A 21,458-nucleotide genomic window follows, 5' to 3' on the forward strand; every position below is an offset into this window, starting at 1 on the left:
TGGTGTGAGCCACCATCATCTTTCATCTAAATTAAGAGACCATAGCCTCTTGCTCACTTTTTTTTTTAACAACACATAGCAGCTTGTCAAATCATATCCTCTGTTCAGAACACTCCAGTGGCTGCAAATTTTCCTCAGAATATAAAATGCCTCCAATGACTTACAAGGCCTTACAAGATGAGGCCCTGTTCTCTCTCCATCCTCCTCTATTTTTTAAAAAAGATATTATTTATTCATGAGAGACAGAGAAAGGCAGAGACATGGACAGAAGGAGAAGCAGGCTCCTCACAGGGAGCCCAATGCAGGGCTCAGTCCCTGGACCAGGATCATGCCCTGAGCCAAAGGCAGACACTCAACTGCTGAGGCACCCAGGCATCCCACCGTCCTCCTCTATTAATCACTCCCTTGCATAAATCTCTAAATAGCTTCCTTGATGTTCCTCAAGTACACCAGCATCACCCCAGTGTAGGGCATATGTTATAGCTTTTTCCTGTCTGCAGTGCTCTTCCCTTAGATAACAACTGACTTAATCATTCATATCTTCAAATCTTGACTTGAGTTTTCCCTTATCTATTGTCTATTTCATAAACTTTCATATTGCTCTTAACTAGTTTTGAATGACCTTTTCTCCACAACACTAATGTTCTAACATACTCTACAATGGTTCTATTATTATCCTATCTCCTCCTGCTAGAGTTGCTCATTGATATATCCCAAACACCTAAAAACAGTGGCTGGAATATAGCAATATATGAATTTACTATCAACTAGGATGGAGTGCCTGTAGGCAGAGATAGTATCTCTTAACAAAGCAGTATCACTTTCAATCTCTGCTAGTAGCCTCTGCAGCTAACTCTACACCAAACTTATCTTTATTGGGACATTACCAACACACATTCTGAATCACTCCTACCATTTCTACTAACATTACAGCCTTAACTGGTGAGAGATCTGCCTTGTAAGATAGACTGGGAGTCTAACCAAATGTCCTGTCTTTTTTTTTTATTTTTTTTAATTTTTATTTATTTATGATAGTCAGAGAGAGAGAAAGAGAGAGAGGCAGAGGCAGAAGCAGGCTCCATGCACAGGGAGCCCAATGTGGGATTCGATCCCGGGTCTCCAGGATCGTGCCCTGGGCCAAAGGCAGGCGCCAAACCGCTGCGCCACCCAGGGATCCCCCAAATGTCCTGTCTAAAAAAGCAAAAACTCCTTAGTTTTCTAGCCTGAAGTGGGTTAATTCTCATTCATGATGGCACAAAGTCAATACCAATTTTATAACTGTAATACATTTTAGCGTCAATAACAAAATGACAACAGCATCAACAAATAAGTTTATTTTAATTTTATATAAAGAAATACAGGAGGCAGGCAGACCAGAATTGGTACAGCTGTTCCATAAAATTAGTACAGGTATACACTCATTCTGTATTTCTACTCCATCATCCTTAGTACCCAGATACCATTTTCAAACTCCCCATAAAATCACCAAAGCTATAAGCTAAATGTCCACATTTTAGGCAAGGAAACAAAGAAATGCAGAGAGAAAAAAGATATTCTTAGATGTCCTACGTGTACAAGTACCACTTCCATCTTCTTGACCTACAAGAGGGGCTGAGATGATTTTTCAGCCAAGAATTATAACGGAAAACTGGATATTGGGTAGGGAAACAGCAGTCTCTGACAGACTGTCATCAGGTTTCACTGAAAAATAGTAATGTCAATTTATTTTTAGTTTAATTCAAAAGCTATACATTCAAGTTTTTAGAAATTTCCCAGTAGGAAAATTTATTTTGGCTATCCATATTTTTCATTTCTAAATAATATTCTTGAATTGTGGTAAAAAAAATGATAGGAAATAGGAGTTTTTGGACTTTGTTACAATTCACTTCACCCCTCTTCAACAGGCCACTGATTAAATCTACAAAGTTTTGTGGGTTTTTTCGACAGTATGAATTTTCTTTTTTTTTAGCATATGGGATGAGATGTGAGTAAAAGCTTTCTCATATTCATTACAGCATACAGTATCCCCTACTTAAATATTCAGGGTCAAGTGTTAATGAAAGATTTCTCAATATTCATTATACTCCTAAGGTCCTCTTCTCATGCAAATTCTCTAAAATAATACTAGTAATAATGATAGCTAATACTTGTGATATGCTATGTTCAAGGCACGCTCTAAGAACTTTACATGAAACGTCTCACATAATACTTCCAAGAATCTTACAAGGAAGGTATTATTCTTAGGCCTATCTTACAAATGATTAAACCAAAGCAGACATTAATTATGATAAATGTCATGAAGGAAAGTAGCTGGTAGAGTCAAGATAAGGTTGAAAAGGACATATTCTATAGCTAAAAGCCTTGATATATTTACTATATTAACAGAATTATTCTCTATTATAATTTGCTAATGTTTAATAGGTTTCCAGTAATGATAGGTTTTTCTACATGGATTACATTAACAATATCTTTCCCTCAACAGAATTCACTGATGCTGAATTTTGTGAGGCAAATATGCTCCCATATTCACATTTTAGGAATTCTTTGATGATAATGGATTAGTTCATATATAAACTTGTGAGCTATGACTGAAGTCTATCTCACATTCCTTATATTCAAAAGATGTATCACTGATGTGAATTCTCTGATGTTGAGTTAGTTGTGAACCACGAGTAAAGGCCTTCCCACATTCCTTACATTGATAGGGTTTCTCACCAGTATGAACTCTCTGATGTCGAGAAAGATGTGAGCTCTGAGTAAATGCTTTTCTGCATTCTTTGCATTCATAGGGCTTTTCACCAGTATGAATTCTCTGATGTAGAGTAAGTTGAGAGCCATGACTAAAGGCCTTCCCACATTCCTTGCATTCATAGGGCTTTTCTCCAGTGTGAATTCGCTGATGTTGGGTAAGCTGTGAACCACGAATAAAGGCCTTCCCACATTCCTTACACTGATATGGTTTCTCACCTGTATGAATTCTCTGATGCTGTATAAGTAGTAAGCCACGGGCAAAGGCCTTCCCACATTCATTACATACATAGGGTTTCTCACCAGTATGAAGTCTCTGATGTTGTGAAAGATGTGAACTTTGAGTAAAGGCCATTCTACATTCTTTACATTCATATGGTTTCTCACCAGTATGAATTCTCTGATGTTGAGTAAGCTGTGAGCCACGAATAAAAGACTTCCCACATTCCTTACATTCATAGGGTTTCTCACCAGTGTGAATCCTCTCATGTTGAGTCAGTTCTGAGCCACGACTAAAAGTCTTTCCACATTCTTTACATTCATAGGGTTTTTCACCTGTATGAATCCTTTGATGTCGAGTAAGGAGTGAGCCACGATTAAAAGCCTTTCCACATTCCTTACATTGATAGGGTTTCTCACCAGTATGAATTCTCTGATGTTGAGTAAGTTGTGAGCCATGACTAAAGGTCTTTCCACATTCCTTACATTCATAGGGCTTCTCATTGGTATGAATTCTCTGGTGTTGAGTAAGTTGTGAGCCACGGATAAAGGCTTTCCCACATTCTTCACATTTATAGGGCTTTTCACCAGTATGAATCCTCTGATGTTGCATAAGCAATGAGCCACGAATAAATGCTTTTCCACATTCCTTACATTCATATGGCTTTTCCCCATTGTGAATTTTCTGATGTTGAGAAAGCTGTGAACCACAAATAAAAGCTTTCCCACATTCCTTACATTCATAGGGTTTTTCACCGGTGTGAATTCTCTTATGCAGAATAAGTTGTGAGAGCTGAGTAAAGACCTTCCTACATTCTTTACATTCATAGAGTTTCTCACCAGTATGAAGTCTCTGGTGTAGAGTAAGTTGTGAATTCTGAGTAAAGGCCTTCCCACATTCTTTACATTCATAAGGCTTCTCACCAGTATGGACTTTTTGATGTCGAGTGAGTTGTGAGCTACGAATAAAGGCTTTCCCACATTCTTCACATTTATATGGTTTTTCACCAGTATGAATTCGATGATGTAAAATAAGTTGTGAGCTCTGAGTAAAGGCCTTCCCACATTCCTTGCATGCATAGGGTTTCTCACCAGTATGAAGTCTCTGATGAAGAATGAGCTGTGAATCACGACTAAAGGCCTTCCCACATTGCTTACATTCATATGGTTTTTCACCAGTATGAATACTATGATGTTGAGTTAGGTGTGAGGCTCGTCTAAAGGCCTTCCCGCATTCCTTACATTTGTAGGGTTTCTCAGTAGAGTGACACCTAGGGTGTTGAGACAGGTAAGTATGCTGGTTGAAAATGGACATTTTTTCATATATAATCATCCCTTGCCTGTAATATTTCTCCTGGTTTTCTTGTTGCTTTTCCAATGTGCCTCTGACTTCCAAATAATCTCTGGAACTGGACTCCTCAAAATCACAGTTTTGATGCCTGGCACTCATTTGCCATTGGGATAATTCTGTTTCATAAATGTCTTTTTTTGGAGATAAGTCCTTATTTACACTCCTCGAAGGCAAGTCTGAAAGATAAGAGAACATCAAAAATTCCTGTCATCATTTCAGGAGAACCCATAGTAGAAAAGACTCTACATGAAAATATATACAGATGGTAACTGATTTATGATGGTTCAACTTAAATTTTTTTTATTTTATGAAAGTACAAAAGCAACATAAATTCAGTAGAAACTGTACTTCAAATTCTGAATTTTGATAACGTCTGAGCTAGCAATATGCAGTACAATACTATATGACCTTGAGCAGTGGCAGCAAGCTACACCTCCCAGTCAGCCACATGTTTATGAGGGTAAACAACTGATATACTTACAACCACTCTGTACACACACAGCCATTGTCTTTTCTGTTTCAGTATAGAATTTAAAAATTTACATGAGTTATTCAATACTTTATTATAAAATAGGCTTTATGTTAGATAATTTTGTTGAACTTTAGCCTAATATAAGTGTTATGAGCATGTTTAAGGCAGGACAGGCTAAGCTATGCTTGGTACGTGTATTAAACTTACAAAAATTTTGACTAGGGATCCCTGGGTGGCGCAGCGGTTTAGCGCCTGCCTTTGGCCCAGGGCGCGATCCTGGAGACCCGGGATCGAATCCCACGTCGGGCTCCTGGTGCATGGAGCCTGCTTCTCCCTCTGCCTGTGTCTCTGCCTCTCTCTCTCTCTCACTGTGTGCCTATCATAAATAAATAAAAATTAAAAAAAATTTTTTTGACTAACAATGGTATTATTAGGACAGGAGTTGTCAGTTGAATAAAATCTGATATAGGTAACTAATACCCACAAGAAATAACTGGCCTACATCAGTGTTTTCAGGTATTATTTACCATGACCTATAGTAAAACTTATCTTTCACATCACAACCTGACCCATACAGTTTCATTAAACAATATCTACCCTGTTTTTTTTTCTATGCTATTCTATCTTCTCTGTCACACACACACATACACACACACACAAATAGTCAAATAGTCAAAACCCACTAAACTGATAGTCAAAACCCACTAAACTGATTTCATGCTGCATAGGGCAATATGATGCTGCCTAGGGTTTCAAAAAAATATTAGCACAGAATGATCTTATATGCTAACATATAAAAACACCAGCGATTAGAGAATAATACAAATCTACTGAGAAAGTAAAAGAAAACATTTTTAAGCCATTGGTTCTCAAACTGGTGGGGATCAAAATCACCCGGGATGTTGGTAAAATTAAAGATGCCCATCTACCACACCAACCAACAAATCTACTGCAAATCTACTGCATCAGAAAAAGAGTGTGGAGATGTCTAGTTTTAATACTCTCTACAAACTGATCCTGATTCAGATCATGATTTGCTATCTCTGCCGAAAACTTTTAAATAGCTTCTAAATTAAACTTAGAATAAAATCCAAATGTGAAGAAATCTGGACTAAAGTAATTTAAGATTGTTTGCCACAAAGCATACTAAAATCTTCACTGAAGATTCACAAGGTTTCAAATTATTTTCGTAATTTTTCTTTACAATGTCTAGCACTCAATAAAAAATAACCAAGTAAATAATGGTACAGGACTTAACTGAAAAGGAGGAGAATGAAGACAAAAGAAATCTATAATGGTTCAAGCTATGTATCTATCACAGAAGTGATAATACAACACTTCTATCACTTCTAAATACTCTTGTGCTGTCCCTGTGTAGTAAATCTCTCCTAACCTTAAGTGTAGATGCCTGGAAACTACTGATCTGTGAATTTCCCAACACCTCCTTACAAACTGAAACAAAAGTACATCTATACTAAATCTAAGATTAAAATGGAAAAAGGATCATACTTCTCCAATTGCTTTCTCTTTCAATACTGCTTCCTAGGTACTAGCCATGGATATCTTCACTAGTTCTTCCTCTCCTTTTCACCCAAGTTACCTTTTTGAAAACAATATTTTATTTATTTATTCTTGAGTGACAGAGACAGAGAGAGAGAGAGAGAGAGAGAGAGAGGCAGAGACACAGGCAGAGGGAGGAGCAGGCTCCATGCAGGGAGCCAGACGTGGGACTTGATACCAGGACTCTAGGATCACGCCCTGGGCCAAAGGTGGTGCTAATTGCTGAGCCACCCAGGCTGCCCCCTTTTTTACTTATCTTTACTTCAGTTTGATTTCATTATGCCCTGCTTTATGTGTTCTCATACTTATTCTTCTATCCAAGGCAAATACCAGAATAATATCTCTATAATTTCTTGGGCATTGATAAAGGTCAAAGACATGATGAAAGATTTCTGTAAACTTATGGGATACTAGGGATTTTGGAGAGAGAAAAAAAAAATATTACTGAATATAAGGAAAGGAGTCTGGAGTAATAAAGTTCCAGGAATTCTACAGATAAATAGTATGCTGCATGGCAATAAGATCCAGAAAAAGGAACACCAAAAAATCTCATACACTGCTAATGAAAATGTAAAACAGCACAACCATGATGAAAGAGTTTGGTTGTTTTATATAACACTAAACATACACTTAGCATATAATCCAGCATTCGTTCTTGTACGTATTTACACTTATGCCCAAACATCTGTACACCGAGGATTATAGCAGCTTTATTCACAATTTCTATAATATCAGAAACCCAAAGATATATTCACACTGGTAAAGAAACAGTTAAACTGTATTTGCAGATGGCATAAAAAGTTTTAAGGACTCCACTAAAAATCTACTAGAAGTAAAAAATGAATCCAGTAAAGTTGTAGGATTAAAAAAAATTATACCCAGAAATCAGTAGTGTTTCTATACTGTCATAATAAAGTAGCAGAAAGACAATCCCATTTACAATTGCATTAAAAGAATAAAATACCTAGGAATAAACTTAACCAAACAGGCAAAAGACCTGCACTCTGAAAACTATAAAACATTGATGAAAGAAACTCAAGATGATATAAACAAGTGGGAAAATAATTCCGTGTTCATAGATCAGAAGAATAAATGTTAAAGTGTCCATACTACCCAGAGCAATCTACAGATAGATTTAATGTAATCCTTATCAAAATACAAAATTTTTCACAGTACTAGAACAGATAATCCTAAAATTTGTACTGTATCACAAAACATCCCAAATAGCCAGAGCAATCATGAGAAAGACAAACAGAGCTGGAGGTATCACAATTACAGATTTCTCGATATGCTACAAAGCTGTAATAATCAAAAACGAGTATGGTACTGGCACAGACACATCTATCAATAAAGCAAATTAAAGAAACCAGAAGTAAACCTATATTTTTATAGTCAATTAATCTATGGCAAAGAAAGTAAGAATATAATATGGGAAAAAGTCTCTTCATCAAATTGCTGGGAAAATTGGACAGCTATATGCAAAAGAATGAAACTGGATGGCCTTTTAACACCATATGCAAAAACAAACTCAAAATGGAATAAAGGACTAAATGTGAGCTCTGAATCCAAAAAAATCCTAGAAGAGAATACAGGCAGTAATTTCTCTGACATTGTCCATGCCAACATTTTTTATCTTTTTTAGATATGCCTCCTAAGGCAAAAGAAACAAAAAGCAAAAATTAACTTTTGAGACTATATCAAAATAGGTTTTTCTCAACAAAGGAAACCATTAATACAAAAAGGCAACCTACTGAATGGGAGAAGATATTTGCAAATAATATACCCAATAAAAGGTTAATATCCAAAACATATAAATTACTTATATAACTCTGCACAAAAAGCAATCTGATTTAAAAAATAGGGAAAGGACTTGAATAGACATTTTTTCCAAAAAAGACATACACATGGCCAACAGACACATGAAAAGATGCCCAACACCATTCACCATCAAGAAAATGCAAACCAAAACAGAACAAGCTATCATCATTGCACCTGCTAGGATGCTAAAATCAAAAAGACATGAAATAACAGTGTTGGCAAACAACCCTCATACACTGCTGATAGGTATGTAAACTGGTGCAACCACTGTGAAAAACAGTATGGAAGTTACTCAAAAAATAAAAATACAGAGTGGGGGAAAATGGCAGCAGAGGAGGAGAACCCTTGGCTCACCTTGTCCCACAAATATAACCAGATAACTATCAAATTATTTTCAGTACCTTTAGATGCTCTACATCTAAAGGTAGAGAAAAGGCCACATCAAAGGAGTCAGAAAGTGTGCAGATGTACCTCTACATCTGGGAGAGAAATGAATTGTGTTCATTGTTGTGGGGAGGGAGATGCAGTCCCAGAGAAGGGCAAGAGAGACTAGTACACAGGAAGCACACAGGGAAAACAAATCTCCATAGCAATTGGCTTGAAAAGTGAGAGGCCCAAATTTAAGAGTTCTTGGAACCAGCAGAGATTAATGCTTGGAGTCTAAAAGGTCAGTATGTGTAGCTCTTGGGGAGCTTAGAGGGCACTGGGGCTGCTGTTGGAGAAAAGGCAGGGCAAAGAGCTGTGTACATACAGCATAGAAAAAGCAATCTGAAGAGCACCTTCACACACAGTGGGGAGGTTAGTTGAAAGGCAGTAAACATAGAGAGCCCCCTCCAGGAACAAAGGAACTAGCAGGTGCTACTCTCCTCCCCCATCCCACAGTATAAACAGAGCCACCTGTGGGAACCAGCAAAGTGATGACACTTGCTACTCAACTTGCTTACACCAAGTCCCAAACCCACCAACCTACAGTGGAACCACTCTTCTCAGGAACACCTGCCTCACTCTCCCTTGGTGGGTTCCCTAGCCCCAGAAGACTGGATCAAACCCCTGCCAACACTACGTCTTCTATCCTGGGAGTTTTGTGAGACCTCAGTCCCAATGACAGTGGTGACAGGTCTCATTTCACAAGCAGACCAAAGCACACCTAGTTAAAATGCACCCTATTCAAGCCAGGGACCAAACACTACCCACAACAGGTCAAGAGAGCCTTTGCAGAGGACTAGCCTGAAGGATAAGCTGGAAGGATATTACAACAAAGCATATGCAGCACATTTTGGAGAAACTCTCTAAAGCACCAGGCCTTGTGGAATAGGGACACTATAGTGCAGGACACAACAGAAACTCTTCTTTGTAAGTCTACTACTCTCAAGAACAGGAGATGTAGCTGAATTTCCTAACACAGAGAAACAGGCATAGAAACATACAAAATTAGAAGACAGAGGAATAAAAAAAAAAAAAAGAAGACAGAGGAATCTGTTCTAAATGAAAGAACAAGACAAGGTCACAGCCAGAGATCCAAGCAAAACAGACGTAAGTAACATGCTTGATGGAGAATTTAAACTCATGATCATAAGGATACTCAATGGAAATAGCAAAAGAGAGGAACACATCACTGAGACCATTAACAGAGATAAGGAGTAACGTAACAAGAAGGGCTCAATAAATGAAATGAGAAACACAGTTAGTTTAATGAACAGGAGGCCAGATGAAGCAGAGGAACAAATTAATGACCTAGATGACAGAATAATGTTAAATAATCAAGCTGAACGAAAGAGAGAAAAAAGAATTATGGAAAATGACAAGAGACTTGGGGAACTCAGTGACTCCATCAAATGTAATAACATTCACATTATAAGAGTCCAAGAAGAAGAGAGAGAAAAATTTATTGAAGAAATTATAGTTGAAAACTTCCCTAATCTGAGGAAGGAAAGATATAGCCAGATCCAAAAGGCATAGAGAACCCCCAACAAAACCAACAAAAGGAGACCCATACCCACACATACTGTAACTAAAATGGCAAAACAGTGAAAAAGAAAAAAAATATCAAAAGCAGCAAGACACAGTTACATACAATGAAATCCTATAAGTCTAGAAGCAGATTTTTCAGCAGAAATTTTCTAAGTCAGAAAGAAGTGGCATGATATATTCAAAGTGCTGAATTGAGAGGAACCTCCAGCTGAGAATACTTTATCCAGGCATACTCAGAATAGGAGATAGAGAGTTTTCTAGACAAAAACTAAAAAATATTAAGGGGGAGCTCTTTGGATAGGAAAGACCAAAAACGACAGTATTAAGGTAGGAAACACAAAAGCAGTAAAAATGAATATTTCTGTAAAACTCAGCCAAAGAACATACAGCATTAAAGGATGTAAAATATACACTATGTACCTAAAACATGAGGAGGAGAGGAGTAAAGGCTGAATTCAAACTTAAAAGACCATCAACTTAATATACACTGCTACATGCAGAAGATGTTATAGACAACCTTAACAGTACCCTGAAACCAAGTCTCTAATAATTATGAAAATAAAAAGAAATTTAAAAAATCACTAAAGAAAACCAGCAAATCATGAAAAAGTGAAAGACCAGAGAAAATCTTCAAAAACACCAAGAAACAATAATAAAATGGCAATAAATGCATATCTATCAACAATCATTTTGAATGTAAATGGACTAAACATTCCAATTAAAAGACAGAGGGTGAAAGAATGGATAAAAAACAAACAAAAAAAAAAACACAAGATCCATCTATATGCCACCTACAAGAGACTTATTTTAGACCTAAAGACACATGGAGTTTGAAATTGAAGGGATGGGGAAACATTTATCATACAAATGGATGATGCCAAAAGAAAGCTGGAGTAGTGGGACACCTGGGGGGCTCAGTGGTTGAGCATCTACCTTTGGCACAGGTGTGATCCCGGGATTATGGAATTGAGTCCCACATCAGGCTCCTGGCGGAAAGGCTGCTTCTCCCTCTGCTTGGGTCTCTGTCTCTCCCATGAATAAATAAATATATTTTTTTAAAAAAAGGAAGATGGAGGGCAGCCCCGGTGGCTTAGCTGTTTAGCGCCACCATCAGCCTAGGGTGTGATCATGGAGACCCAGGATCAGAGTCCGGTGTTGGGCTCCCTGCAAGGAGCCTGCTTCCCCCTCTGCCTCTCTTTCTCTCTGTCTCAAATAAATAAAATCTTAAAAAACAAAAGGAAGATGGAATAGCAATACTTCTATCAGACAAAATAGACTTTAAAACAAAGACTGTAGGGGGCAGGGCAAGATGGTGGAAGAGTAGGGGGGGGTCAACTCACTTGGTCCTGCCAACTTACCTAGATAACTTTCAAATTATCCTGAACACCTACAAATTTGACCTGAGATTTAAAGAGAGAACAGCTGGAATGCTATAGAGAGAAGGGTTTTTGCTTCTAGCAAGGTAGGAAGGCAAAAAAAAAATAAAAAAGAATCAGGTGGGGGAGGGGCACCACAAGGAGCCCGGCTAAAGCTGGACATAGAAAGCCTCAGGGACAGGAAAGTCCAGCCTTGGAGAAGTGAGAACTTCAAAAATCCACACCACATTTTTCCTGGATGGAAAAGTGCTTAGCAGGGAAACCGGGCAGAATCACAGGAGGGGCAATGAAGCCTCCAGTCTCCTGGAGTCACTAATAGAGGAAGTGCACCCAGGGGAAAGTGCACCAAAAACTTTGGACTGATCTCTGTAAAGGGCTGGAATAGTGGGGCATTTGGGAGAAGCAAGTCGGTTAGGCAGGCCAGCTCCAGATGGAGGCATCTATACCATGCTTCCTTTGGGAGCTGCACGCCCCTGGGAGCCTGATTGCAGCAGCTCAGGGCTCTGGATTTTTCACTTTAGTGGCCCTTTTGCTTTATTTTGTTCTGATCTTTGTTTTCATTTTCTGGTCTCTGACCTTGTCAGAATCATCTAGGGTGAAATTTACTTAGGTAATGGTCAATATTCTTGACTCAGCCCGCTAATACAGCCACTCTACACTGAGCAAAATGACTAAAAGGAAGAACTCACCACAAAAGAAAGAAGCAGAAAACAATACTGTCTGCCACAGAGTAACAGAATATGGATTACAATTCAATGTCAGAAAGCCAATATAGAAGCACAATTACAAAGCTATTGGTGGCTCTGGAAAAAAAGCATAAAGGATTCAAAGGACTTCATGACTGCAGAATCTAGATCTAATCAGGCCAAAATTAAAACTCAATTAAATGAGATGCAATCCAAACTGGAGGCCCTAACAATGAGGGTTAATAAAGTAGAAGAAAGAGTGAGCAACATAGAAGACAAGTGGGTGGCAAGGAAGGAAGCTGAGGAAAAAAGAGAAAAACAATTAAAAGACCACGAGGAAAGGTTAAAGGAAATAAATGATAGCCTCAGAAGGGAGAATCTAGGTACAGCTGGGGTTCCAGAAAGCACTGAGAGGGCCAGGGCCAGAGAGCATATTTGAACAAATCATAGCTGAGAACTTCCCTAATTTGGGGAGGGAAACAGGGATTCAGATTCAGGAGGTAGAGAGGTTCCCCCCCCCCAAATCAATAAAAAACGTTCAACACCTCAACTTTTAATAGTGAAACTGCAAATTCCAAAATAAAGAGCAAATCCTTAAAGCAGTGAGAGACAAGAGATTCCTAAATTTTATGGGGAGAATATTAGATTAACAGAAGACCTCTCCGCAGAGACCTGGCAGGCCAGAAAGGGCTGGCAGGATATATTCAGGGTCCTAAATGAGAAGAACATGCAGCCAAGAATACTTTATCCAGCAAGCTCTCATTCAGAATAGAAGAAGAGATAAAGAGCTTCCAAGAGAGGCAGAAATTGAAAGAATATGTGATCACCAAACCAGCTCTGTGAGAAATATTAAGGGGTCCCTGTAAAAGAAAGAGGAAGCCCGGGGATCCCTGGGTGGCGCAGTGGTTTAGCGCCTGCCTTTGGCCCAGGGCGCGATCCTGGCGACCCGGGATCGAGTCCCACGTCGGGCTCCCGATGCATGGAGCCTGCTTCTCCCTCTGCCTGTGTCTCTGCCTCTCTCTCTCTCTCTGTGACTATCATAAATAAATTTAAAAAAATTAAAAAAAAAAAGAAAGAGGAAGCCCAAAGAAATAGTCCACAAAAACAGGAACTGAATAGGTTTTACGATGACGCTAAACTCATATCTTTCAATAGTTACTCTGAACGTGAATGGGCTAAATGATCCCATCAGAAGACACAGGGTTCTCTCTATGTCTATCATAAATAAATAAAAATAAATCTTTAAAAAAAAAGGGTGGGGGATCCCTGGGTGGCTCAGCGGTTTGGCGCCTGCCTTTGGCCCAGGGGGCGATCCTGGAGTCCCGGGATCAAGTCCCACGTCAGGCCCCCAGCATGGAGCCTGCTTCTCTCTCCTCCTGTGTCTCTGTCTCTCTCTCTATGTCTATCATAAATAAATGAATAAAAATAAATCTTAAAAAAAAAGACACAGGGTTTCGGACCAGATTAAAAAGCAAGACCCACCTATTTGCTGTCTACAAGGTACTCATTTTAGACCTAAGGACACCTCCAGCCTGAAAATGAAAGGTTGGAGAACCATTTACTATTCAAATGGTCCTCAAAAGAAAGCTGGGGTAGCAATCCTCATATAAGATAAAGTTTATCCCATGGACTGTATGTAATAAGAGATGAAAAAGGACACTGTATCATACTTAAAGGGTCTATCCAACAAGAAGACCTAACAATCATGAATATTTATGCCCCTACTGTGGGAGCTGCCAAGTATATCAATCAATTAACAACCAAAGTAAAGACATACTTAGATAATAATACACTAATAGGAGGAGACTTCAACACGGCACTTTTCTGCAAATGACAGATGTTCTAAGCACAACATCACCAAAGAAACAAGGGCCTTAAATGATACATTGGACCAGATGATTTCACAGATGTATACAGAACTTTCCATTTGAACACAACTGAATACACGTTCTTCTCAAGGACACATAGAACTTTCTTCAGAATAGACCATAAACTAGGTCACAAATTAGGTCTCAACTGATACCAAAAGATTGGGATTGTCCCCTGCATATTTTCAGACGACAATGCTTTGAAACTAGGACTCAATCACAAGAAGAAATTTGGAAGAAACTCAAACATGTGGAGGTTAATGAGCATCCTACTAAAAGATGAATGAGTCAACCAGGAAATTAAAGAAGAATTAAAAAGATTCATGGAAACTAATGAAAATGAAGATATAACCGTTCAAAATCTTTAGGATATAGCAAAAGCAGTCCTAGGAGGGAAATATATCAGAATACAAGCATTTCTCAAAAAATTGGGAAAAACTCAATTACACAAGTTAACCTCGCACCTAAAGGAACTGCAGAAAGAACAGCAAATAAAACCTACATCAAGCAGAAGAGAGATAATAAAGATTCAAACAGAACACAATGAAATAGAGACCAGAAGAACTGTAGAACAGATCAACAAAACTAGGAGTTGGTTCTTTGAAAGAATTAATAAGATAGATAAACCATTAGCCAGCATTATTAAAAAGAAAAGAGGAAAGACTCAAATTAATTAAATCATGAATGAAAAAAATAAATAAAATCATGAATGGAAGAGGAGAGATCACAACCAATACCAAGGAAATACAAACTATTTAAAAAACGTATTATGAACAGCTACACATCAATAAATTAGGCGATCTAGAAGAAATGGATGCATTTCTGGAAAACCACAAATTACCAAAACTGGAACAGGAAGAAATATGAAACCTGAACAGACGAATAACCAGGGATGAAATTGAAACAGTTATCAAAAACGTCCAAAGACACAAAAGTCCATGACCAGATGGCTTCCCAGGGGAATTCTATCAAACGTTTAAAGAAGAAATAATACCTATTCTACTAAAGCTGTTCGGAAAGATAGAAAGGGACGGAATACGTCCAAACTCGTTCTATGAGGCCAGCATCACCTTAATTCCAAAACCAGATAAAGACCCCACCAAAAAGGAGAATTATAGACCAATATCCCTTAGGAACACATATGCAAAAATTCTCAAAAAGATACTAGCAAATAGGATCCAACAATACATTAAGAAGATTATTCACCATGACCAAGTGGGATTTATCCCCAGAATGCAACGGTGGTTCAAAACTTGTAAAACACTCAACGTGATAGACCACATCAATGAGAAAAAAAACAAGAATCATATGATCCTCTCAATAGATGCAGAGAAAGCATTTGACAAAATACAGCATCCATTCCTGATCAAAACTCTTGAGAGTGTAGGGATAGTGGGAACATTCCTCAACATCTTAAAAGCCATCTATGAAAAGCCCGCAGCAAATATCATTCTCAATGGGGAAACACTGGGACCCTTTCCCTAAGATCAGGAACACGACAGGGATGTCCACTCTCACCAATGCTATCACAATAGTACTAGAAGTCCTAACCTCAGCAATCAGGCAACAAAAATAAATAAAAGGCATTCAAACTGGCAAAGAAGTCAAAATCTCCCTCTTCATGTATGACATGATACTGTAGATAGAAAACCCAAAAGACTTCTACCCCAAAATTGCTAGAACTCCTACAGCCTTTTGGCAATGTGGCATGATAGAAAATCAATGCCCAGAAATCAGTGGCATTTCTATACACTAACAATGCGACTGAAGAAAGAGAAATTAAGGAGTCAATCCATTTACAATTGCACCCAAAAGCATAAGATACCTAGGAATAAACTTGACCAAAGAGGTAAAGGATCTATACCCTAAAAGAAAAAAAGAACACTTCTGAAAGAAATTGAGGAAGACACAAAGAGATGGAAAAATATTCCATGCTCATGGATAGGAAGAATTAATATTGTGAAAATGTCTAGGCTACCCAGGGCAATTTACATGTTCAATGCAATCCCTATCAAAATACCATGGACTTTCTTCAGAGAGTTGGAACAAATCATCTTAAGCTTTGTGTGGAATCAGAAAAGACCCTGAATAGCCAGGGGAATATTGAAAAAGAAAGCCAGAGCTGGGGGCTTCACAATGCCAGATTTCAAGATGTACTACAAAGCTGTGATCATCAAGACAGTGTGGTACTGGCACAAAATCAGATACATGGATCAATGGAACAGACTAGAGAATCCAGAAATGGATCCTCAACTCTATGGTCAACTAATATTCAACAAAGGAGGAAAGACTATCCACTGGAAAAAGGACAGTCTCTTCAATAAATGGTGCTGGGAAAATTGGACAGCCATGTGCAGAAGAATAATACAGGACCATTCTCTTACACCATACACAAAGATAAAGTGGATGAAAGATCTAAATGTGAGACAAGATTCCATCAAAATCATAGAGGAGAACACACCCTTTCTGAACTTGGCCACAGCAACTTCTTGCAAGATACATCTATAAAGGCAAGGGAAACAAAAGCAAAAATGAACTACTGGAACTTAATCAAGATAAAAAGCTTCTGTACAGCAAAAGAAACAGTCAACAAAACTAAAAGACAACCTACAGAACGGGAGAAAATATTTGCAAATATTAGATAAAGGGCTAGTATCCAAGATCTATAAAGAACTTATTAAACTCAACGCCAAAGAAACAAACAATCCAATCATGAAATGGGCAAAAGACATGAACAGAAATTTCAGAGGAAGACACAGACATGGCCAACAAGCACATGAGAAAATGCTCCACATCACTAGCCATCAGGGAAATACAAATTAAAAAACCTGCAATGAGATACCGCCTCACACCAGTGAGAATGGTGAAAATTAACAAGACAGGAAATAACAAATGTTGGAGAGGATGTGGAGAAAGGGGAACCGTCTTACACTATTGGTGGGAGTGTGAACTGGTGAAGCCACTCTGGAAAACGGTGTGGAGGTTCCTCTGAGAGTTAAAAATAGAGCTACCCTACCACCCAGCAATTGTACTACTGGGGATTTACCCCAAAGATACAGATACAGTGGAATGCCGAGACACCTGCACCCCAATGCTTATAGTAGCGATATCTACTATAGCCAAGGTGTGGAAGGAGCCTCGGTGTCCATCGAAAGATGAATGGATAAAGAAGATGTGGTCTATGTATACAGTGGAATATTACTCAGCCATTAGAAAGGACAAATACCCATTATTTGCTTCAATGTGCATGGAACTGAAGGGTAGTATGCTGAGTGAAGTTAAGTGAATCAGAGAAGGACAATCATTATATGGTTTCACTCATAAGGGGAATATGAAAAATAGTGAAAGGGATTATAGGGAAAAGGAGAGAAAATGAGTGGGAAAAATCAGAGAGTGTGACAAAATATGAGACTCCTAACTCTAAGAAATGAACAGGGGTAATGGAAGGGGAGGTGGGCAGAGGGACTGGGTGACTGGGTGATGGGCACTGAGGGGGGCATTTCACGGGATGAGCACTGGGTGTTATAGTATATGTTGGCAAATCGAACTCCAATAAAAAAATACAGAAAAAAATTTAAAAAGTAAGTAAAACAAAGACTGTAATAACAAAGGAGGACACTATATAATAGTAGAGAGGACAAGAAGAGTTTTAAATATACATGTACCAAACACAGGAGCACCCAAATATATTAAACAATTAGTAATAAACATAATGAAAAAATAAACAGAAAGAAGCTAATGAATAATAATACACTAATAGTAGAGGACTTTAACACACTACTTACACCAATGGACATATCACCCAAACTGAAAATCAACAAGGAAACAATGGCTTTGAAAATACACTGGACTAGATGGATTTAAAGATTTTATTTATTTGTTTGTTTGTTTTGTTTATTCATGACAGACAGAGAGACACACACACACAGAGAGGCAGCAACACAGGCAAAGGGAGAAGCAGGCTCCATGCAGGGAGCCCGACATAGGACTTGATCCTAGGTCTCCAGGATCAGGTCCTGGGGTGAAGGCAGCGCTAAACCACTGAGCTACCCGGGCTGCCCTGGACTAGATGGATTTAACAGATACATTCAAAACATTCCATCCTAAAATAGCAGAATACACATTCTTTTCAAGTGCACAAGAAACATTCTCCAGAACAGATCACATATCACATAGTACCACAGGAATAAACCTAAGCAAAGAGGTCAAACACCTGTACTCTGAAAACTATAAAATACTGATGAAAGAAACTGACGACTCAAAGAAATGGAAAGATATTCCATGTTCATGGATTGAAAGAACAAATATTGTTAAAAATGTCTATACTACCCAAAGCAATCTAAACTGTTAATGCAATTCCTATCAAAATACCAAAAGCATTTTTCAGAGGACTAGAGCAGATAATCCTAAAATTTGTATGGAACCACAAAAGATCCTGAATAGCCCCTAAATAGCCAAAGCAACCCTGAGAGAGAAAAGCAAAGCTGGAGGCATCACCATTCCAGAATTCAAGTTATATTACAAAGCTACAGTAATCAAAACAGTATGCAGCCATCAAAACAGACACACAGATCAATAGAATAGAACAAATAATATATAAATAAACCCACAATTATATGGTCAATCAATCTCTGACAAAGCAGGAAAGAATATCTAGTATGAAAAAGACAGTCTCTTCAACGAATGGTGTTGGGAAAACTGGACAGCTGCACCCAAAAGAATGAAACTGGACCACTTTCTTATACCATATGCAAAAATAAATTCAAAAGGATTAAAGATCTAAATGTGAGACCTAAAACCATTAAAATCCTAGAAAAGAGCACAGGCAGTAATTTTTTTGACACTAGCTGTAGCAACTTTCTTCTAGATGAGTCCTCTGTGGCAAGAAGCAAATGCAAAATGAACTATTAGGACCTCATCAAAATAAAAAGCTTCTGCACAGCAAAGGAATCGATTACAAAACTAAAAAGCAGCCTCTGGAATGGGAGAAGATATTTGCAAATGATATATCCAATAAAGAGTTAGTATCCAAAATATGTTAAGAATTTATTTAGTTCAATAACCCAAAACTAAATAATCCAATTAAAAAATGGGCAGAAGACATGAACAGACATTTCTCCAAAGACACAGAGATGGCCAACAGACACAGGAAAAGGTACTCAACATCACTTAACATTAGGGAAATGCAAACCAAAACCATAATAAGATATCACCTAACATTTGTCAGAATGGCTGAAAACAACAACACAAGAAACAATAGGTGTTGGCGAGGACGTGTAGAAAAAGGAATCCTTGTCTGCTGTAGGTAGGAATGCAAACTGGTACAGCCACTGTGTAAAGCAGTATGGAAATTCCTCAAAAAATTAAAAATAGAACTACCTTATGATCCAGAAATCCCACTACTGTGTGTCTACCCAAACAATATAAAAACACTAATTAAAAGGGACATATGCTCCCAATTATAGCAGCATTATTTACAATAGCCAAGATATGGAAGCAGCTGTGTCCATCAAAAAGTGAATGAATAAAGAGGTGATATATATACACACACATATATATATATGTATACACACATATACACACACACGTATATAAACATATATATAATAGAATATCATGCAGCCATTAAAGGAGGAGATTGTGGCATTTGCAACAATCTCGGTGCATGGAATCCTAAGAAAAAAATTAATAAACAAACAAAAAACAGAATCAGACCTATATATACAGAGAACAAACTGATGGTTACCAGAGGTGAGGAAGTGAAGGGTTGGGCAACCTAGGGGAAGGTGAATGGAAGACACAGGCTTCCAGTTAATGGAATAAGTCATGTGACTCAAAAGTACAACATAAGGAATATATTAATGATATCTGTGATAGGGATGCATCAGCTCCCAACTTGTGATGAACAGCATAACATATAAAGTTGTCATATCACTATGTTGTACACCTGAAACCGATAGAACATTGTGCATCAATAATATGCAAATTTAAAAAAAAACTGGAAACCCAGATGTCCCTCAAAAGCAAATAAATCAACAAACTTTGAAATTTCCATACAGGGATCCCTGGGTGGCGCAGCGGTTTGGCGCCTGCCTTTGGCCCAGGGCGCGATCCTGGAGACCCGGGATCGAATCCCACATCGGGCTCCCTGCATGGAGCCTGCTTCTCCCTCTGCCTGTGTCTCTGCCTCTCTCTCTCTCTTTTTGTGACTATCATAAATAAATAAAAATTTTTAAAAAATTTCCATACAATGGAACACTACTCAGAAATAAAAAGTACTCTCACATGGAATAGTATGGATAAATCTCAAATATATTTTAGTAAGTAAAAAAAGCCAGACCTGAAAGGCTATATTTATTCCATTTATATAATATTGTGGAAAAGACAAATTTGTAGGGATAGAAAATAGGTCACTGGTTGTCATAAGGGACATCATGAGGCAATTTTTTTTAAAAGATTTATTTTAGAGAGAGAGCATGAGCTGTGGGAGGAGAGAGGGAAAAGGAAAGGAAGAGAATCTCAAGTAGGCTGTGCATGGAGTGCAGAGCCCCACGCAGGGCCTGATCTCATGACCCTGAGATGACTGAGGTTTTTGGTTTTGCCAAAAGTTGGATGCCTAACTGACTGAGCTGCAGTCACCCCCAGCATGAGGAAATTTGAGGTTGTACGTTATGACTGTGACAGTAAATGGTGAATCAGATTTCCTGAAGAACACCAATACGTATTGAATAAAACATGAGAAACAACCTCCTAAAAGTATGCCAAGCTTAAAAGAAAGTAAAGAAGATCCAAATCCACAGAGTCTACAATGAAGAACCAGAAACTAGAAAGGTAAACATACTTTGAAGCCACAGCTACCTTGGGACATTTGCTGTCCCCAATTGCCTACATATGAAACTTAATAGTCTAAAAAATCTGAGATAGGGCCTTGGATTGACAATGTCAAATTAGTAATAAACCTCTTCAGAAAATTGTAACCATCCAGTGTCCAATTCAAATGGATGGGGAAAAATTCCCTGGCTTCAAAGGAAAATGACAAGGAAATCTTAGCTTTAGCCACTTAATATTGATTTTTATTCTGAGATGGGGAGCCACTGGAGGGTTGTGAGAATCAGCATGACAATATGACTTTTGTTTAAATATGAATAATTCTGGTTGTTTAAACAACAAGATAGTTGGATGCCTGCATGGCTCAGTCAGTTGGTCAGCCATCTCTCGATTCTGGCTCAGGTCATGGTCCTTTGGGTTGTGGGACTGAGCCCCAAGTCGGGCTCCTCAGTGAGTAGTCTGCTTGGGGATCATCTCCCCCTGCCCTTCCCCTCACTCACACTTTCTTCTCACCCTCTCAAGTAAATTTTTAAAAATCTTTAAAAAGAACAGAAAGTTAAT

General features: G+C 38.2%; 1 protein-coding gene across 1 annotated transcript in view; it reads right to left on the reverse strand.

Moving 5' to 3' along the window:
* The window catches only part of LOC129500331 (zinc finger protein 569-like), a 151,966-nt gene that overhangs the window by 98,467 nt on the left and 32,041 nt on the right, over positions 1-21,458 (reverse strand). Inside the window, 1 exon segment of the mRNA XM_055310637.1 lies at positions 4,308-4,494. Coding sequence (XP_055166612.1) covers positions 4,308-4,494 — 187 coding nt within the window.

This window comes from Nyctereutes procyonoides, unplaced genomic scaffold (assembly GCF_905146905.1).
Source record: "Nyctereutes procyonoides isolate TBG_1078 unplaced genomic scaffold, NYPRO_anot_genome, whole genome shotgun sequence".
Lineage (NCBI taxonomy): Eukaryota > Metazoa > Chordata > Mammalia > Carnivora > Canidae > Nyctereutes > Nyctereutes procyonoides.